The sequence below is a fragment of the Nycticebus coucang genome, chromosome 17 (genome assembly GCF_027406575.1).
Source record: "Nycticebus coucang isolate mNycCou1 chromosome 17, mNycCou1.pri, whole genome shotgun sequence".
NCBI lineage: Eukaryota > Metazoa > Chordata > Mammalia > Primates > Lorisidae > Nycticebus > Nycticebus coucang.
Window position 1 is genome coordinate 87768648 of NC_069796.1, and position 14621 is coordinate 87783268.

General features: G+C 50.3%; 1 protein-coding gene across 6 annotated transcripts in view; it reads left to right on the top strand.

Moving 5' to 3' along the window:
• PPP2R2C (protein phosphatase 2 regulatory subunit Bgamma) overlaps positions 1-14621 on the top strand; it is a 256229-nt gene that overhangs the window by 214666 nt on the left and 26942 nt on the right. For all 6 annotated transcript variants that reach the window (XM_053565965.1, XM_053565966.1, XM_053565969.1 and 3 more), the window contains one exon: positions 4344-4508. In XM_053565965.1, coding sequence (XP_053421940.1) covers positions 4344-4508 — 165 coding nt within the window. The remainder of the gene's footprint in view (positions 1-4343; positions 4509-14621) is intronic.

Below are 14621 nucleotides of genomic sequence, written 5' to 3' on the forward strand. Positions count from 1 at the left end.
GTCAATTTGTCATTCCCCGGGAGCAACCTAGGTGTACTGGTGTCCTGTGGTGGGCGTAACAAATCACCACAAACTGTGGCTCCAAACACCACAGATGTATTCTGTCATAGCTCTGGAGGGCAGACATTCAAAATCAAAATGTCAGCAGGGCCGTGCTGTCTCTGATGGGGTGGGGGGACCGTCTGTCCTGGTCACTCGAGGAGCTCCTGGACTTACAGCCACAGCACCCCGACCTCTGCCCCTGTGTGCACGGCCTCCTCTGGGGTCTGTGCTCCTCTTTTGTCTTTTACAAGGACACGTGGTGCTGGATTCAGGGCCATCTTGGTGTCCTTAACTAGATCTGGAGAGGCTCTTTTCCCAGCCAAGATCAGTCACATTGTCTGGGATGAGGATATCACGAACCTGTCTTTCGGGGTCCCATTCAACCCCCTACATGAGAGAAAAATAACCTGTGCTCAGTGAAGGCATCTGGCATCTACCCTCTTGTCCTCTTGTTTGACCTGGCTCCAGAAGCCCTACCTGGGTCTGACAAACTTTTCTTGCAGGGAAAATGATTCTTAGCTGCCAAAGTACGATTGAAAGTTGAACAAAAGCCCATCAGTCGTTGAGAATAGAATTAGAACGAAAAATAGAATATGAATAATTCAGCCAGCTTTGCCAGGGCAGGGGACTCTTAAATGAGTCTAATTATGCTCATTCCCAAGGGAGGCTGGTCCTGGAATGAACCTTGTAAAGCGCAGTTTTACGAGAGGGATTTATGTGGCGATTATTTGAGGCTATTGCCTTGTTTCGCAAGTGGGGAAACCAAGGCCCAAAGAAGGGAAACGATGGTCACATGTGGCCCAGCACACTCTGAGAGCTATGCCCCAGCCCAGCTCAGGGCCCCAGCTTCTGCCCTGGTGCCAAAGCTGAAGCCCCTGTGTGTGGTCACTGTCAGACCCAAAGTCTCAATGTGCACGTGTGTGGCCATGTGGCATGAGTCAGGGAGTTTGCAGGATCTGAGTTTGGGTCCTAATGGTCAGGCTAGGGAGGGTTTCTTCACAGCTACTTCCCTCATCAGGAATCCATCTTCAGGTCCCTATTTTATTATGGATTGAGGGAAATTCCCCAGGGACAGCCTCCCTTGTTAATTAATTCCTTTAGCACACCCGATGGCGTTAGCAAAGAGCTGGGGGTCCCAGGTGGTCCTGTGCCCAGTTGAGCCAGAGATCTTGGAGTGGCCATCCCAGGGACCAAGGGACCATAGACCCTGTCACATTCCCACACCCTGAGGTACATGGTGCTGCCCAGAAGTGCCTGTCATGTCTTGGGGTCCCACCTGCAGCCCAAGACCATAGTTCTTACAGCCTCAGGGACCCTCAGGGAATCCCTTTTACTGTTTGTTTCTTTGTTTCTTTTTTTTTGAGACAAAGTCTCATTTTGTCACCCTCAGTAGAGTGCCCTGCCTACATAGCTCACCCCAAACTCTTGGGCTCAAGAGGTCCTCTTGCTTCAGCCTCCCAAGTATCCTGGACTATAGGCACCTGCCACAATGCCCAGCTATTTTTTAGAGAGGGAGTCTTGCTCTGGTTCAGGTTGGTCTCAACTTGTGAGCTCAGGTAATCCACCCCCTCAGCCTCCCAGAGTGCTGGGGTGACAGGTGTGAGCCACTGCGACAGCCTTCTCTTGCTGTTTCAAACAAAGGATTCTGGATACATTTGCTGATGTGAAAACAATAACGTCAAACACAGAGGCTTTGTACCTACAATACCCAGGTAGCAGAAGATAGGGTCGTGGCCAACTCCTCAGTGTCCCCACTGCGTAGGGCCCAGCGGGCAGTCTGCACACCGGTATCCACCACAGGTTGGTCCAGTGGTGTAGTCCAGTGATTTTCAAGTGAGAACCTTAGGTGTGCCACAAAAATTTTTAAAAATTATTGATTAAATTATTTTCATGGCTGCGCCTGTGGCTCAGTCAGTAGGGCACTGGCCCCATATGCTGAGGGTGGCGGGTTCAAACTCGGCCCCGGCCAAACTGCAACCAAAAAATAGCTGGGCGTTATGGCGGGTGCCTGTAGTCCCAGCTGCTCCAGAGGCTGAGGCAGGAGAATCACGTAAGCCCAAGAGTTAGAGGTTGCTGTGAGCTGTGTGACGTCATGGCACTCTACCCAGGGCGGTACAGTGAGACTCTGTCTCAAAAAAAATTTATTTTCAAAAAGAAGTTCAGAGCACAGTAAGTATATTCTGTTTTTCTAACTTTTTTTGATCAACATAATTTAAGTGTGCTACAAGTTTAACTATAGGTTCAAGTGTGCTGTGAGATAAAAAAGGTTGAAAAACACTGGTGTAATCTCACCGCAGAGGAAAAAGCATCATGGCCAGCCATGTGCTCGCTCTCAAAGTATCATCCTGGAGCTGATATATGTCACTTGTCCATTTGCTGGCAAAAACAACAAGCCCTCTGGCTGCCCGGAGTCCTGAGGAGCGGTGTTCAGAGAACCACCCACGAGCCAGCGGTTTCTGCTTTTGTCCAGTGTGAGCCCTGCCCCCCCATCCCACCCCACCCCATGAGTTACGATCCTATGAAACAGCAGGAATAAGGGTCCTGACAGCAACACAAGCAGGATTCCCAGGAGACTGCATTCCCCAGCCACTTCTGTTTTCACCAAGCCTTTTTGGCTTTTGTTTGTGTCTCTCTGCAGAAAGAATTTAGTCCCTGTCTGCCTGACCCTTTGGTGTAGAACATGAAACAGGTGCCACTGTGCTAATGTGCACAACATCTCATAAACAGCTGCCCTTTCCCTCCAGATACCACTTTGGTGACGTTCAGCCAGGAATTGAAAGCCGTTTCTGAGCAGGTGGAGTGTCATGGAAAGTCATCTTGTGGCACATGAGCCCATGAAGGATGAGATGAATAGGTCACTGGGTGGGTGTGGATGAAATTAGCAGGAGTCTGCCAATTTTTAAAACTTAATATTTAGTATCATTTTTCATTATTTAATCTTTGCTTCTTTTCATACCAAAAAAACTATAGTGTCCTGAGAAACCAACCAGCCGTGGATGATTTAGCTCATTTCCCCCCTTTGTATTATGTGACTCTCCATTTCTGGTCAATGATGTGCTTCCAGGAAGCGAGACTTGAGTGTGGGTGCAGAGACCTCTGGTGCCTTCTGATTGTACAGAGTCAACCATCTTTTCTGGTGTTTCATAAACTCTTGTGTTTACAGGCCAGATAGCACTGCGTTCTTATGGCGAGAGGAAGCAGGATGGCTACAGGAGGAGGGAGGACAGTTTCAGCCAGTATTTTCCAGATAATAAAAAACAGTAATAGTGGCAACTAACATTCATTACACTTTGCAGTGAGTCAGGACATGGGTGAAGTGCTTTGCCTCTGTTAATCTCCACAACGTAACTATGAAGTTAGAACTGTTAATCCATTTTGCAGATGAGAAAACTGAGTCCTGGAGTGCTGGGGAGCTCATTCAGAATCACACAGCCAGGAGGTAGCAGTGCTGGGGATTCAAACCCCAGGCCCTGAGTCTAGGGCTCACATGCACAGGAAGAGTCGGAAAATAGGCCGTTCAAAGCCCCACCCAGGGCTGAGGAGACGGGAGACCAAAAATCAAGGCTGCTGTGGTGAGAGCTTTTTAGGTGGGGTGACTGTTAAGTAGGATGTGAAACTGGACAGCTGGACAGAGTCCAGGGTCTGCAGGCCTTGCATGCACCAACGGGCTCTGATTTGCTGCTGGGCAGCAGGGAAGGGGCAGGTTTTGGAACCCAGCCGTTTGTGAAGCTGAATCCATCCTTACCACCCACTCCTGGGTTCCCCTGGACAAGCTGCTTACCCTTGATCCAGTGCATCTGTCAGGGAAGTTTTCTTTGCGGGTAGTAAAATTCTTGACTTTAAACAAAAACTGGACATTTATTAGCTCCCATATTTAATCGTCTAAGGTAGTGGCTCCAGGCTGAGCTTGATCCCAGATTCAAAAGCCATCACCAGATCTTACGACTCTTGTCTTCTGTGCTGTCTGCCCCATCCTCAGGCTCCAGGTGTCCCTTGTCACAGCCATAGAAGCCCCTTCTCCCTACACCACCCAGCCAGCAGGGATGAGGGAGCCACATCCCAGGCTTCCCAGCATTCCGAGTCCTGGGAAAGCACAGATCAGGGCTGAGGTGGGCTGGCCCAGAAAACCTTTGCCCAAACTCTCTGGGTTTTCGTGTTTGTCCAGGGGTCCTGGGAGCTAAGAGACAGCTCTGACACGGGGGGGAAGATGGCTTTGCCTGGGAAAAGTGTTGGGGAGCCCCAGAGGAGGCAGAGCACGGAGGGCGCCCTTCCTGCCCCTTCCTTGACTGCACCGCTTCCAGACATCGTGGACATCAAGCCAGCCAACATGGAAGACCTCACGGAGGTGATCACAGCGTCGGAGTTCCACCCACACCACTGCAACCTCTTCGTCTACAGCAGCAGCAAGGGCTCCCTGCGGCTCTGTGACATGCGGGCGGCTGCCCTGTGCGACAAGCACTCCAAGCGTAAGTGCCCACACCCTGCCCTGGGACCCTGTGACAGGCGGCTGGGTGAGGAGGTGCCCCATCCTGCACTGGAGCAGCAGAGGTGGCAGGTGTGGGCCCGTGTGCCTTGGACTGCCCGGGGCAGTGGTCACCATGCTTTTTTAGCACTGGCTGTTAGGGGAGCCTGGTCTTGCCACCTGCTGACCCCTAGAGTCCCTACATAGCCAGGAACGACCCAGCTTCCAAGAGTCAGGCCACTAGGATGAGGGTTGGGGACCCTGAAGGTAAGGAGGCACCATACTTAGGTGTCACCTCCCCCAGGATGGGGAGGGCCGGGGACACATTTTAACACAATAGCACCAGCACAACGGTGCACTTGAGCTGAGCCCGGCCCCCAGCTAAGCGCCTTACCTGCATTTTCTCATCTAAGCTTTACATGTGCTCTGAGGGGGTGCTGTAGGGAAGAGGAAACTGCGGCTCCAGGGATTGGCCCAAAGTCACCTCAACCGGATAGTGGCAAGGCTGAGCTGCTCGGTTGGTGGCTGCCAGTGACACACTGCCACCATGGTCCCCAGAGGCCCCTGAAGGCACAAGATCTGACGGGGCATAGACCGGTTGAAGTGTCCCCCAGCCAGCGGGCAGGGACATGGCCTGGGTCCCCTTTCTGTCTATCTCTAGTGCCTACAATAGCGTCTGGAAATGAACCAGCAAGTAAGTGATCCAGCTGGCCCTTGAAGGGAATTTATTAACATCTGGAGGCCAGGAGGGGTGGCTCACAGCTGTAATCCTAGCACTTCAGGCAGGAGAGGCTAGGAGTTCAATACCAGCCTGGCCAATAGTGAGACCCCCCATCTCTACAAAAAAAATCAGACAAGGAGCCAGCTACTTGGAAGGCTGAGGCAGGAGGATTGTTTGAGCCCAGGTGTCTGAGGTTCTGTGAGCTAGGCTGACGCCATGATACTCTGGTCTAGACAACAGAGTCTCAGAACTTACAATATAGTATAATATAATGTAATATAAGTAAAATAAAATAAAATAAAAACAAGGATCTAAAGCAATGACTGCCAAAATATGGAAGCAGAGAAAAAAAACTCTGGAAAGATACATGCCAAGATGTTGTCCCTGCGTGGTGAACTGTGAGAAAATGATGGGTATTTTCTTCATGTTCTTTCTGTGTATTTGTATTTTAATAACGGATTTAAACATTGAGTCAGAAAACACGTGTGCACGGGAAGGGTGGTATTTAGTGAGTGCCGGGACTTGGCCCAGGACAAACTCTTTCATGTACCCCATGGTGAACGGTGTTCCTGGTGGGCTGAGGGTTAAGTTAGCGCCCCCCGGGCTCCTGCAGGGCATCATCCGGCTCTCCAGGGTTGAGAGCCGCCACCCACTGGAGCCATCCTATGCGCCTTGTTCATCTTCTCAGTCCAGGCACAGATCAAGGCCAGCTAATTCCACACTCCTGGGGCTGTATGAGCCGCAAGTGCATCAGCGCACAAACTTACAGGTGTAAGAAACGTTATTTTCGATGACTCTGCTCAATTTTCTTTCCATGCCCCCAACTTTAGGGCCTTGGTGGGCTCCACCTCTCCCCAGATTGCATTGAGCTTCCAGAAGGCTCCTGGCAGGCCCTGGGTATGGAAAAAGTGATATGGGGTCTTTAGGACATCAGGGGCTTAGATGGTGACTGAGTGACATTGGGGTCTGGTGTCTTGCTGAAAAATTCCTAAGGGCCTATTCACTGGCTGCCTAGTGACTCACCAGGGGGCTTTGACCACCTGCTGTGGTCTGGGCCCCTTCCCAGGTCAGCAGTCCCAAATCTGCAGACAGGGCTGAGGCTGCCTGTGATTCAGTAAAGTTTTATGTAAGCTCTTTACACACATGCTCATGGGTGAGACTGGCCTTCAATTTTCTTTCCCTGTATTCTCTTTGCCCAATTTTAAGATTATTCAACTCTCTTGGCTTGGCACCCGTAGCTCAGCCGTTAGGGCGCCAGCCACATGCACTGGGGCTGGTGGGTTCAAACCCGGCTCAGGCTTGCTAAACAATAACAACTGCAACAACAAAAAAATAGCCAGGTGTTGTGGTGGGTGCCTGTAGTCCCAGATACTTGAGAGGCAGAGGCAAGAGAATTGCTTAAGTCCAAGAGTTGGAGGTTGCTGTGAGCTGTGACACCATAGCGCTCCACCAAAGGTGACACAGTGACACTCTGTCTCAAAAAAAAAAAAAAAAGATTATTCAACTCTCCTAAAATGAGCTGGGCAGATTTCTTTCTCTTTCTGGAATAGTTAGTACAATATATCTGCTTCTTGAGGTGTTATAAAACTCGTGTAAATCCATTTAGCGAAAAACTTTTTTAACACACAGTTTAGGCCAGACACAGTGGCTCATGCCTTAATTCCAGCACTCTGGGAGTGCTGGGAGGCTGAGGCAGGCAGATGGCCTGAGCTCACAAGCTAGAGACCAGCCTGAGCTAGAGAGAGACCCTGTCTCTAAAAATAGCTGAGCATTGTTGTGGGCACCTGTAGTCCCAGCTACTTGGGAGGCTCAGGCAAGAGAATCACTTGAGCCTAAGAGTTTGAGGTTGCTATGAGTTGTGATGCCACTGCACTCTACCAAGGGTAACAAAGTGAGACTCTGTCTCAAAAAAAAAAAAACACAAAAAACCAAAGAAACCAACCAGTTTAATTTCTTTTTTGAGTAATGGTTTATACAGGATTTCTGTGGGAATTAATTTTGTGTTTTAAATTTTTCTAGGATTTTTTCATTCTCAAACTCAATATACTGTATAGAAACTTTCTCTTTAATGCCACTAAAAGAATTTTTCACCTGGCTTTGACTATGCCTTTATAGCATCTGTTTTTTCTCATTTTAATTTGCCACAAGTAAGTAATGAGTAGTTGAAGCGTCCGTGTGTGTGCTCCGTCCGGACCATGTCTGCCCTTGCTTCTCAGGAGGAATCACCCCAGTTAGCAGGTGGCAGTGGTTGTTTTTAATCCAACACACATGGTTGTTATTTAAAATAAATTTCTTTAAAGAGACTTGGAGATTAGGATTAGTTCTTTACCTCCCACTTGAATCATTTTGTCCAGTTTACTGCTCAGAACTCCGGGAATGGCTGATAGTGACACCCAAGAGACGAATGTTCATGGCGTCATTTTCCTAACAGAATAAAACCGTGGTTTTCTGTTTGCTGCATGAAGAGCATCCCCCTCACAGGTGAATGTCATTTCTGCCATTGGACAGCTGAGGAAACGGAGGGTCTTTGGAGTGAGGTGGCTTCCTGGGCTACCCCCACCCCTCCAGGGGGTGCAGAGCTGGAGGTACACGGACCACTCTGTTCCTGCCACAGCTTCTCACCACTCCCGGAAATACTGGAAATACAGGTCTTTTGTCTGCTTGGCATTGTGACAGGGTAACCATGGAAACAACCATACACGAGTTCTCAAAATAGACAGTTATTTCTGCTTTTGACAGCACAGTCTGCTGAAAGGAAGGGTTGTACCCAGAGCACAGAGATTTCTTAGAGCAGGGGCTAATGACGGCAGAGACCCTGTGTGGGACCCCACTATGTGCTGAGCCAGGTAACCACAGCTCACTCCCCAGCACTGAGTTCACAAGCCATGGTAAATGCTCACCTCATTAAACCCTGAGCCACTCTGCAGTGGAAATGCTGCGTTGGTCATTGTGCAGACGAGGAAACTGGGGACAGTTGACCCTGGATCAGTGCAGGGCTCAGGGGCTTTGACCCACCCACTCCAATACTGCTGAAAATCCATTTATGACCTTTTTCTTTTCTTTTGTTTCATTTTATTTTCCTTTCCTTTTCCTTTTCTTTTTTGTAGAGATGAGGTCTTGCTATTCCCAGGCATGTCTTGAACTCCTGGCCCCAAGCAGCTTCAGCCTTCTAAAGTACTAGTAATTACAGGCATGAATCACACATGGCGCTCTGGCTCTTCCAAAACTTAAGGACTGATAGCCTACTGTTGACCGGAATCCTTACCCATAACATAAACAGTCCATTAACACATGAAACAGACTAGTGTCTGCGTCTATGGTGTGTGCATTCACAACATACCTTTTTCTTAATTTTTTGATGTTTCTAGGCTTTGTGGTTAGTCTGAGAGTTTTATCAAATTGTGGCGAATTTCCAAAAAATTTTCTAACACATTGATTGAAAAAATACTGCATATGAGTAGACCTCACAGCTCAAAGCCATGCTGTTCCTGAGTCAAGTCTATAGCCACTTCCTTTTGCTGCTGTAACATACGGCCGCATGTGTAGCGGCTTAAAACAACACAAAGAATCACAGCGTGATTCTGGAGCTCAGGGGTGTAGGATCTCGGCAGTGCTAGTTCCTTGGGGAGGCTGCTCCCTCACGGCTTCCGTCTGTGAGAGGCACCTGCACTCCTCGGCCTGGCTCCTTCCAAGTGCCCCACTCCAGCCTCTGCTTCCCTCATCTCCCTCTTCGGCCTTTGCCCTTTTTCTTTCTTTGTATAAGGACCCATCCTATGATACATCGGGTGGTGTAATCACTTTCCCGTGGCAAGAGCTTTAGCTTAATGTCATCTGCAAAGTCCTTTTTACCATGTGAGGCAACACCCTCTAAGGCTCCCGTTATTTCTGCCATGTGGAGGCACAGAGAGGTTAAGATATTTGCTCAAGGTCACCCAGCTAGGTAGAGCCAGGACAGAGCCTTTCATAACCCCACACCATCAGCCTGAGTGCTTTCTCAATCTTTACAGAAGCCTTGAGAACTGAAACTTAGGGGAATTGTGGGTGAACCAAGTTCATGCACAGGGGCTGTGTAGTGGGCTGGAGTCCCAGGTTAACGGGTCTGTAACAGAAAGACCAGACTCAGCCCACACCCTGCAGCTATCCAAGGACAGAGCCAGGGCAAAATTCCCCAACAGTGGGAACAGCCAGTGCAAAGGCCTTGTGGCTAGACCCTCAGGTCCATATGGCAGAAGGAAGCCAAGGTTGAGAGGTGGGGGAAGAGGTGGGAGGTGAGGTCAGAAGCATGCATGGCTACAGGAGGGTCACACCAGAGGCTTTCTAGGCCATGGCAGGAGCTTTGGGTTACTTTGAAAGTGCTGGGCACCACAGAGGCGCTGAGCAGGGACTGGCCTGGCCATGTTTTAACAGGATCCTTTTGGATGTGGGGGCTCACTGGGGGATCAGCACTCACCATGGGTGGGCATGTGTAGGAGGTGAAGGTGGTGAAGGTGGTCGGTTCCAAGGTCGAGCCCACTGGACTTCTGGCCAAATTGGATAGAGTGTGGGCGAGAGGCTGGGGATGGCTTCAGAGAGGCAGAGCTGGGGACATGGTGGAGGAGGTGTGGGAGGAATTGTTACATTAGCAAAGGGGCTTAGGTGCTCCAGTGCCGTTGGCTCTTAAGGTGATCAGGAAGGATCTCTGAAGAGTGAGAAAGGGCCTGGGAAGGGGGGATGGGGAATGTCCCAGGGGGTGAGAGGAACCTGGATGCCTTGAGGAACATGTGGCTGGCCTGGGGGTGGGGGAGGCTTTTGGGTGCCAAGATACGGAGGTGGCTGGTGCATGCTGGGCCTCAAGGCCACAGCTGGGATTGGGTTTTATTTTGTCCAGTAGGATCCATCCCACAGTCAGGGAGTAACAGTTGCCAACTCTATCAGCAAGCGTCGACTGTGGCCACTGATGGCCTTGTAGGAATTCCCAGCCCTCTCCCCACTCTGCACAGCCTCAGGTGTGATCCTCCCCCAGCAGTGGTATCACCTGAGGCAGATGAAGGACCTGGTGTCCAGGGCACCCTGTGTCCCCCATCGCCTTCTACTCAGACCCCCAGCTCTAAGAATGGATCTCCTGGGCTCATGTGCTCATTCCATCTGCCTGGAAGTCCTTGTATCATGCCAGAATGGAGGAGGGACCAAGTGCCAGGGCAGCCAGGAGCAACTAGGCAGGAACTCCTCAGTAGGCCCCCACCTCCTGTGTCTTCTGTCCCGGGGACCTGTGGGTCTCCCACTGTCTTTTTCTCTGCCAGGATCTCCCTTGACCAGCACACTCGTCCCTGGATGTGCGACTTAAGCCCATGAACTTTCTACCATCTAACCCTCATCTCCCTTCACCCCTGCCCCCCCTCCACTTGCACCCAGAGGAAAGATGGTCCACTTGGTGACAATAGCAGGCCCAGAGCATGGCAGGGGCTGCAGAGAGGGACACACAGCAAGTACCATGAGGACTCAGGGACCACTTCCAGCCAAGTACAGGCTTCACTGCTGGGCCTGGAGACTGAAGTGAAATTACATCAGGTTGGGGAAGAAGGGTGTCAGTCAAGGACAGAGAAAGAGACAGCAGGTGGCACCAGAAGGTCCCGCTGGCAGTGACCACAGCAGGATGCCTGTCTGAGGGAGCTCACAGCTCCCTCAGGTGACCATGCCCCGCCTCCCGCCAGTGTTGTAGAAGAGGGCGTCCAGCGGCTTGTGGACAGCAAATGGTGAGCCCTGGATTTACTCGGAGAGCATCTGAACAATACGCACAGAGCAGGGTATGTGAGTTAGGGTTCTGAGGGGTATATAGGAGTTAGCAGGAAAGATGGGCTACAAATGGGAAAGGGAACTTCAGGGAGAGAAAATGACATTAAAAAAAAATTAACTAGAAAGGCCTACACAGTTTAATTAAGCGGCTACTCTGAGACCCCCACGGGGGCTGGTGTCTGCAGGTGTTACCATCTCAGGTCCCATCGTTTTCATTCTCCAAGTGAGGGAACTTGGGCTCAGAAAGGTTCAGAGCTCTCCCGAGGTCACACAGAGCGTGTTCTGCTCTGCTCTGCTGTGGTGAAGCAGAGGTAGGGAAGGTGAAAGAGGTACCTGAGCACAGAGGTACTCACTGTGCCTGAGCAGGGCACCGGCCCCATATGCCGAGGGTGGCGGGTTCAAACCCGGCCCCCGTCAAACTGCAACAAAAAAAAAATAGCCGGGTGTTGTGGCAAGTGCCTGTAGTCCCAGCTACTCGGGAGGCTGAGGCAGGAGAATTGCCTAAGCCCAGGAGTTGGAGGTTGCTGTGAGCTGTGTGATGCCACGGCACTTTACGAGGGCAATAAAGTGAAACTCTGTCTCTACGGAAAAAAAAAAAAAAAAAAGAATGCTACACCCTGGGGCCTGGCTGGCCTCACCATTTTGGAGGCCTGGGACCCTTGCAGAGATCAAGGGGAATGTGGGTGTATGAGGCTGTAGCAGCAGGCTGGTTGGGACCCATTTAGGAAAGAGCTGATCAACTCCAAGTAGGAGCTTAAAGCTTGACCCTGTGGGCACTGGGGAGCCACGAGGGCTCTAGACAGAAGCAGGGTCCAATCAGTACTGTGTGAGGCTAAGAAGCAGGTGGGCACCAGCTTTTGTGCTTCACCTTCAGTTTCCCATGACACAGTTCTCCAGAGCCACCTCACACTTCAGTTGGGCTCTTAGGCCTCTCCACTAGGAGACCCCCAGGTAAGAGGAGAATGTGGTTATCAGGGAACCACGTTGAGCCTTGAGAGCCTTAATGATGCAAAATCATTAAAGAGAAACTGGATCGGGATTTCTGCTGACTCAGAGCCTCCACCTTTTAAATAATTAGGGTAGAGGGAAAGAGATGGGATTGGGCCCATCACCAGTGACAGGGGCTCCAATCTCAGAGTCATGTTTCTTTAAACTCTTGGCAGCAGTAATTACCATAAAAATGTCGTTAGGGTTTGTCATTTAGAAGGGAGGCCTCTATCACTTGTTAATGGGGGTGGCGTGACCAGTGTGGGGACAGGCATTAATAGAATACTAGATTCTTCTCTCTTTTGAAAAAAATCTATTAATATCAAAAATTTCATAGACATGTTTAAAAATAAAAATGAGAACTTTTAGGAATAATTTTTTTCAGGCTTATTAATGTCTCTTCCCATTTATCTTTTGTACTTCTGGTCCTTTTGTCCTTAAAAACCACCAGAAATGCCCATAGACAGCCAGAATTGGGTTATAAGGGGCCGGTGGCCTGTTTTCAACTATGGATTAGATTATCTTCTGGGCTTTGACCTCTGCAGTTTCCTTCTCCTTGAAGCTGGTGGGAGAACACCAGTCGCCCTGCTCTGTGATACCTAGTGTGGGATGTCCTTTTGCGATCCTGGTCCCCATCACACTCCCCAGCCCCTCCATTCCGTCGAGGCACAGACAGCTAGGAACTTGGGCCAGCCCCCAAGTTTTAGGGGGAGTCTGCCCTGAGCAAGCTATGGAATGGGAAGGCCAAGGAGTATTTTATGACACAGCTGTTTCCTCCCTAGCCACAGAAATGCCAGCTCAGGCCAGGGGGAGGGGGCAGATATGAGTGGGGGCTGCCCAGTCCCTGCTGAGATTTTATCCCTCACCTGGGGTCCCTCTTCCCTCAAGGCCTCCTCCCAAATATTACCGTAGGTCTCTACCCTGTGTTCATTTAAAGACAACATAGAATCTCAGTTTTTAGTTTAAGGAAGAAATTAAATATTGATTTTTTTTTAAATTTCAGGCATTTGAGAGAAAAGAGAATTGTCTTTGAACTTTTTTGACTTAACAAAGAAAAATTACAAATATAAATACCTGCAGAAACAACAATATCAATTTAACTATTATTATCAGGGCATGAAACATCAGTGTATATGACCAATCAGAATTCACATGTTTTGGAGGCCAAAGGTGACTCCCCAGGAGAGCCTCCTGGCTGCCACTGCAGGGGCAAGTCCTGTAGAGACTCACATGGAGCCCTGCCCTCCCCCGTTGCCAGCCCTTCTGTGGCTCCCCATTGCCCATGGGGCAGCATCTTTCCCTTGGCCCATGGCGACCTATGTCCCTCTCCACTCTGGCTAAGTCATAGGGAACAATGGGAGAAGGAGGGAGGGAAGACTTTTTGTGAATTCACCATGCACCAAGTTTTCCCCACATGTGATCTCTTCTGCCTGAGTCAGGGTGGTGCCTAGCTCTGCTGCTCCCCCTGCTCCCTGGGGGGAGCATCCCTGGCCCCTTTTGTAGAGATGAGAAGGCCAAGATTAGGGAGCTGCAGGTCTTGGGAGGCCACACAGCTGGTGGCTCTGGGACTCAGACCCCTCTTCCACCAGCCTCACCCTCCCTTCTCGTGGTACCTGTTTCTGGTCCACCTTCACCTTGCCCTGTGGAAAAAGGAAAGCGTGATGCCGGGAGACCCAGCCCACGAGGCAGGATCAGAGTCTCCTTTGAACAAGGAGGGGTCTACGGTTGGTTTTTCTTTTGGTAATTAAACCCCTGCCAGGCTGAGATCATTCTAACTCCAAAATCTGACAAGACCTTTTGGAGAGATGAGCTGCACTCCCTCGCACCTTCTGCTGGGCTCCACCCCAGGCCTGGAAGAAGGGCCAGCCTGCCCTTAGGCACAAGTGCTGCAAGTTCAAGGCCATGGGGAGACCCAAGAGGGGATTATAGATCTCCCAGCCCTTTGGACATGCTCACAGAGAGGGCGTTCCCTTCCTTCTTTCTTGCTCTGATTTTGGGGGACACCAAAGGATGAAGATACAGGCAGAAGCCTCTTCTTGCCCTGTAAGCAGCTTCCCTCCTCTCCCCACTGCCGGGGTCCCGCCCCAGGGGCAGGGTCTGTTAAGACCTGTGGATCTGGCCACCGACTGAAGAAATATAAAGTTAGAAATGACAAGAACAAAAGACACACAGAACAGAATTTTTAAAGGTGGGAACTCAGGGGAGCACTACCACTTGTGGCGTTACCATGGTGGCCCCCCCCCCCAGTCTGTTCCACTCAGCTTTTATTGAAGGCTATTTGCATATTAGCCCAGAGCTGTAAACTGAGGAAGGGAACAAAGACACCAGCAGTTTCTCTGAGTGAGCATATCAGTTCCTATTATTTCTATAGTCATTAAGAATCTGAGCAGTCTTTTTTTGGGGGGGGGGTTGGTCTCACTATGTCACCCTGGGTAGAGTGCAATGGTATCACAGCTCACAGCAACCTCAAGCTCTTGGGCTTAAGCGATTCTCTTGCCTCAGCCTTCCAAGTTGCTGGGACTACAGGCACCCACCATAACGCTATTTTTTTTTGTTGTTGTTATTGTTGTAGTTGTCATTGTTGTTTAGCAGGCTCAGGTCAGGTTCAAACCCACCAGCCTGGATGCATGTGGCCGG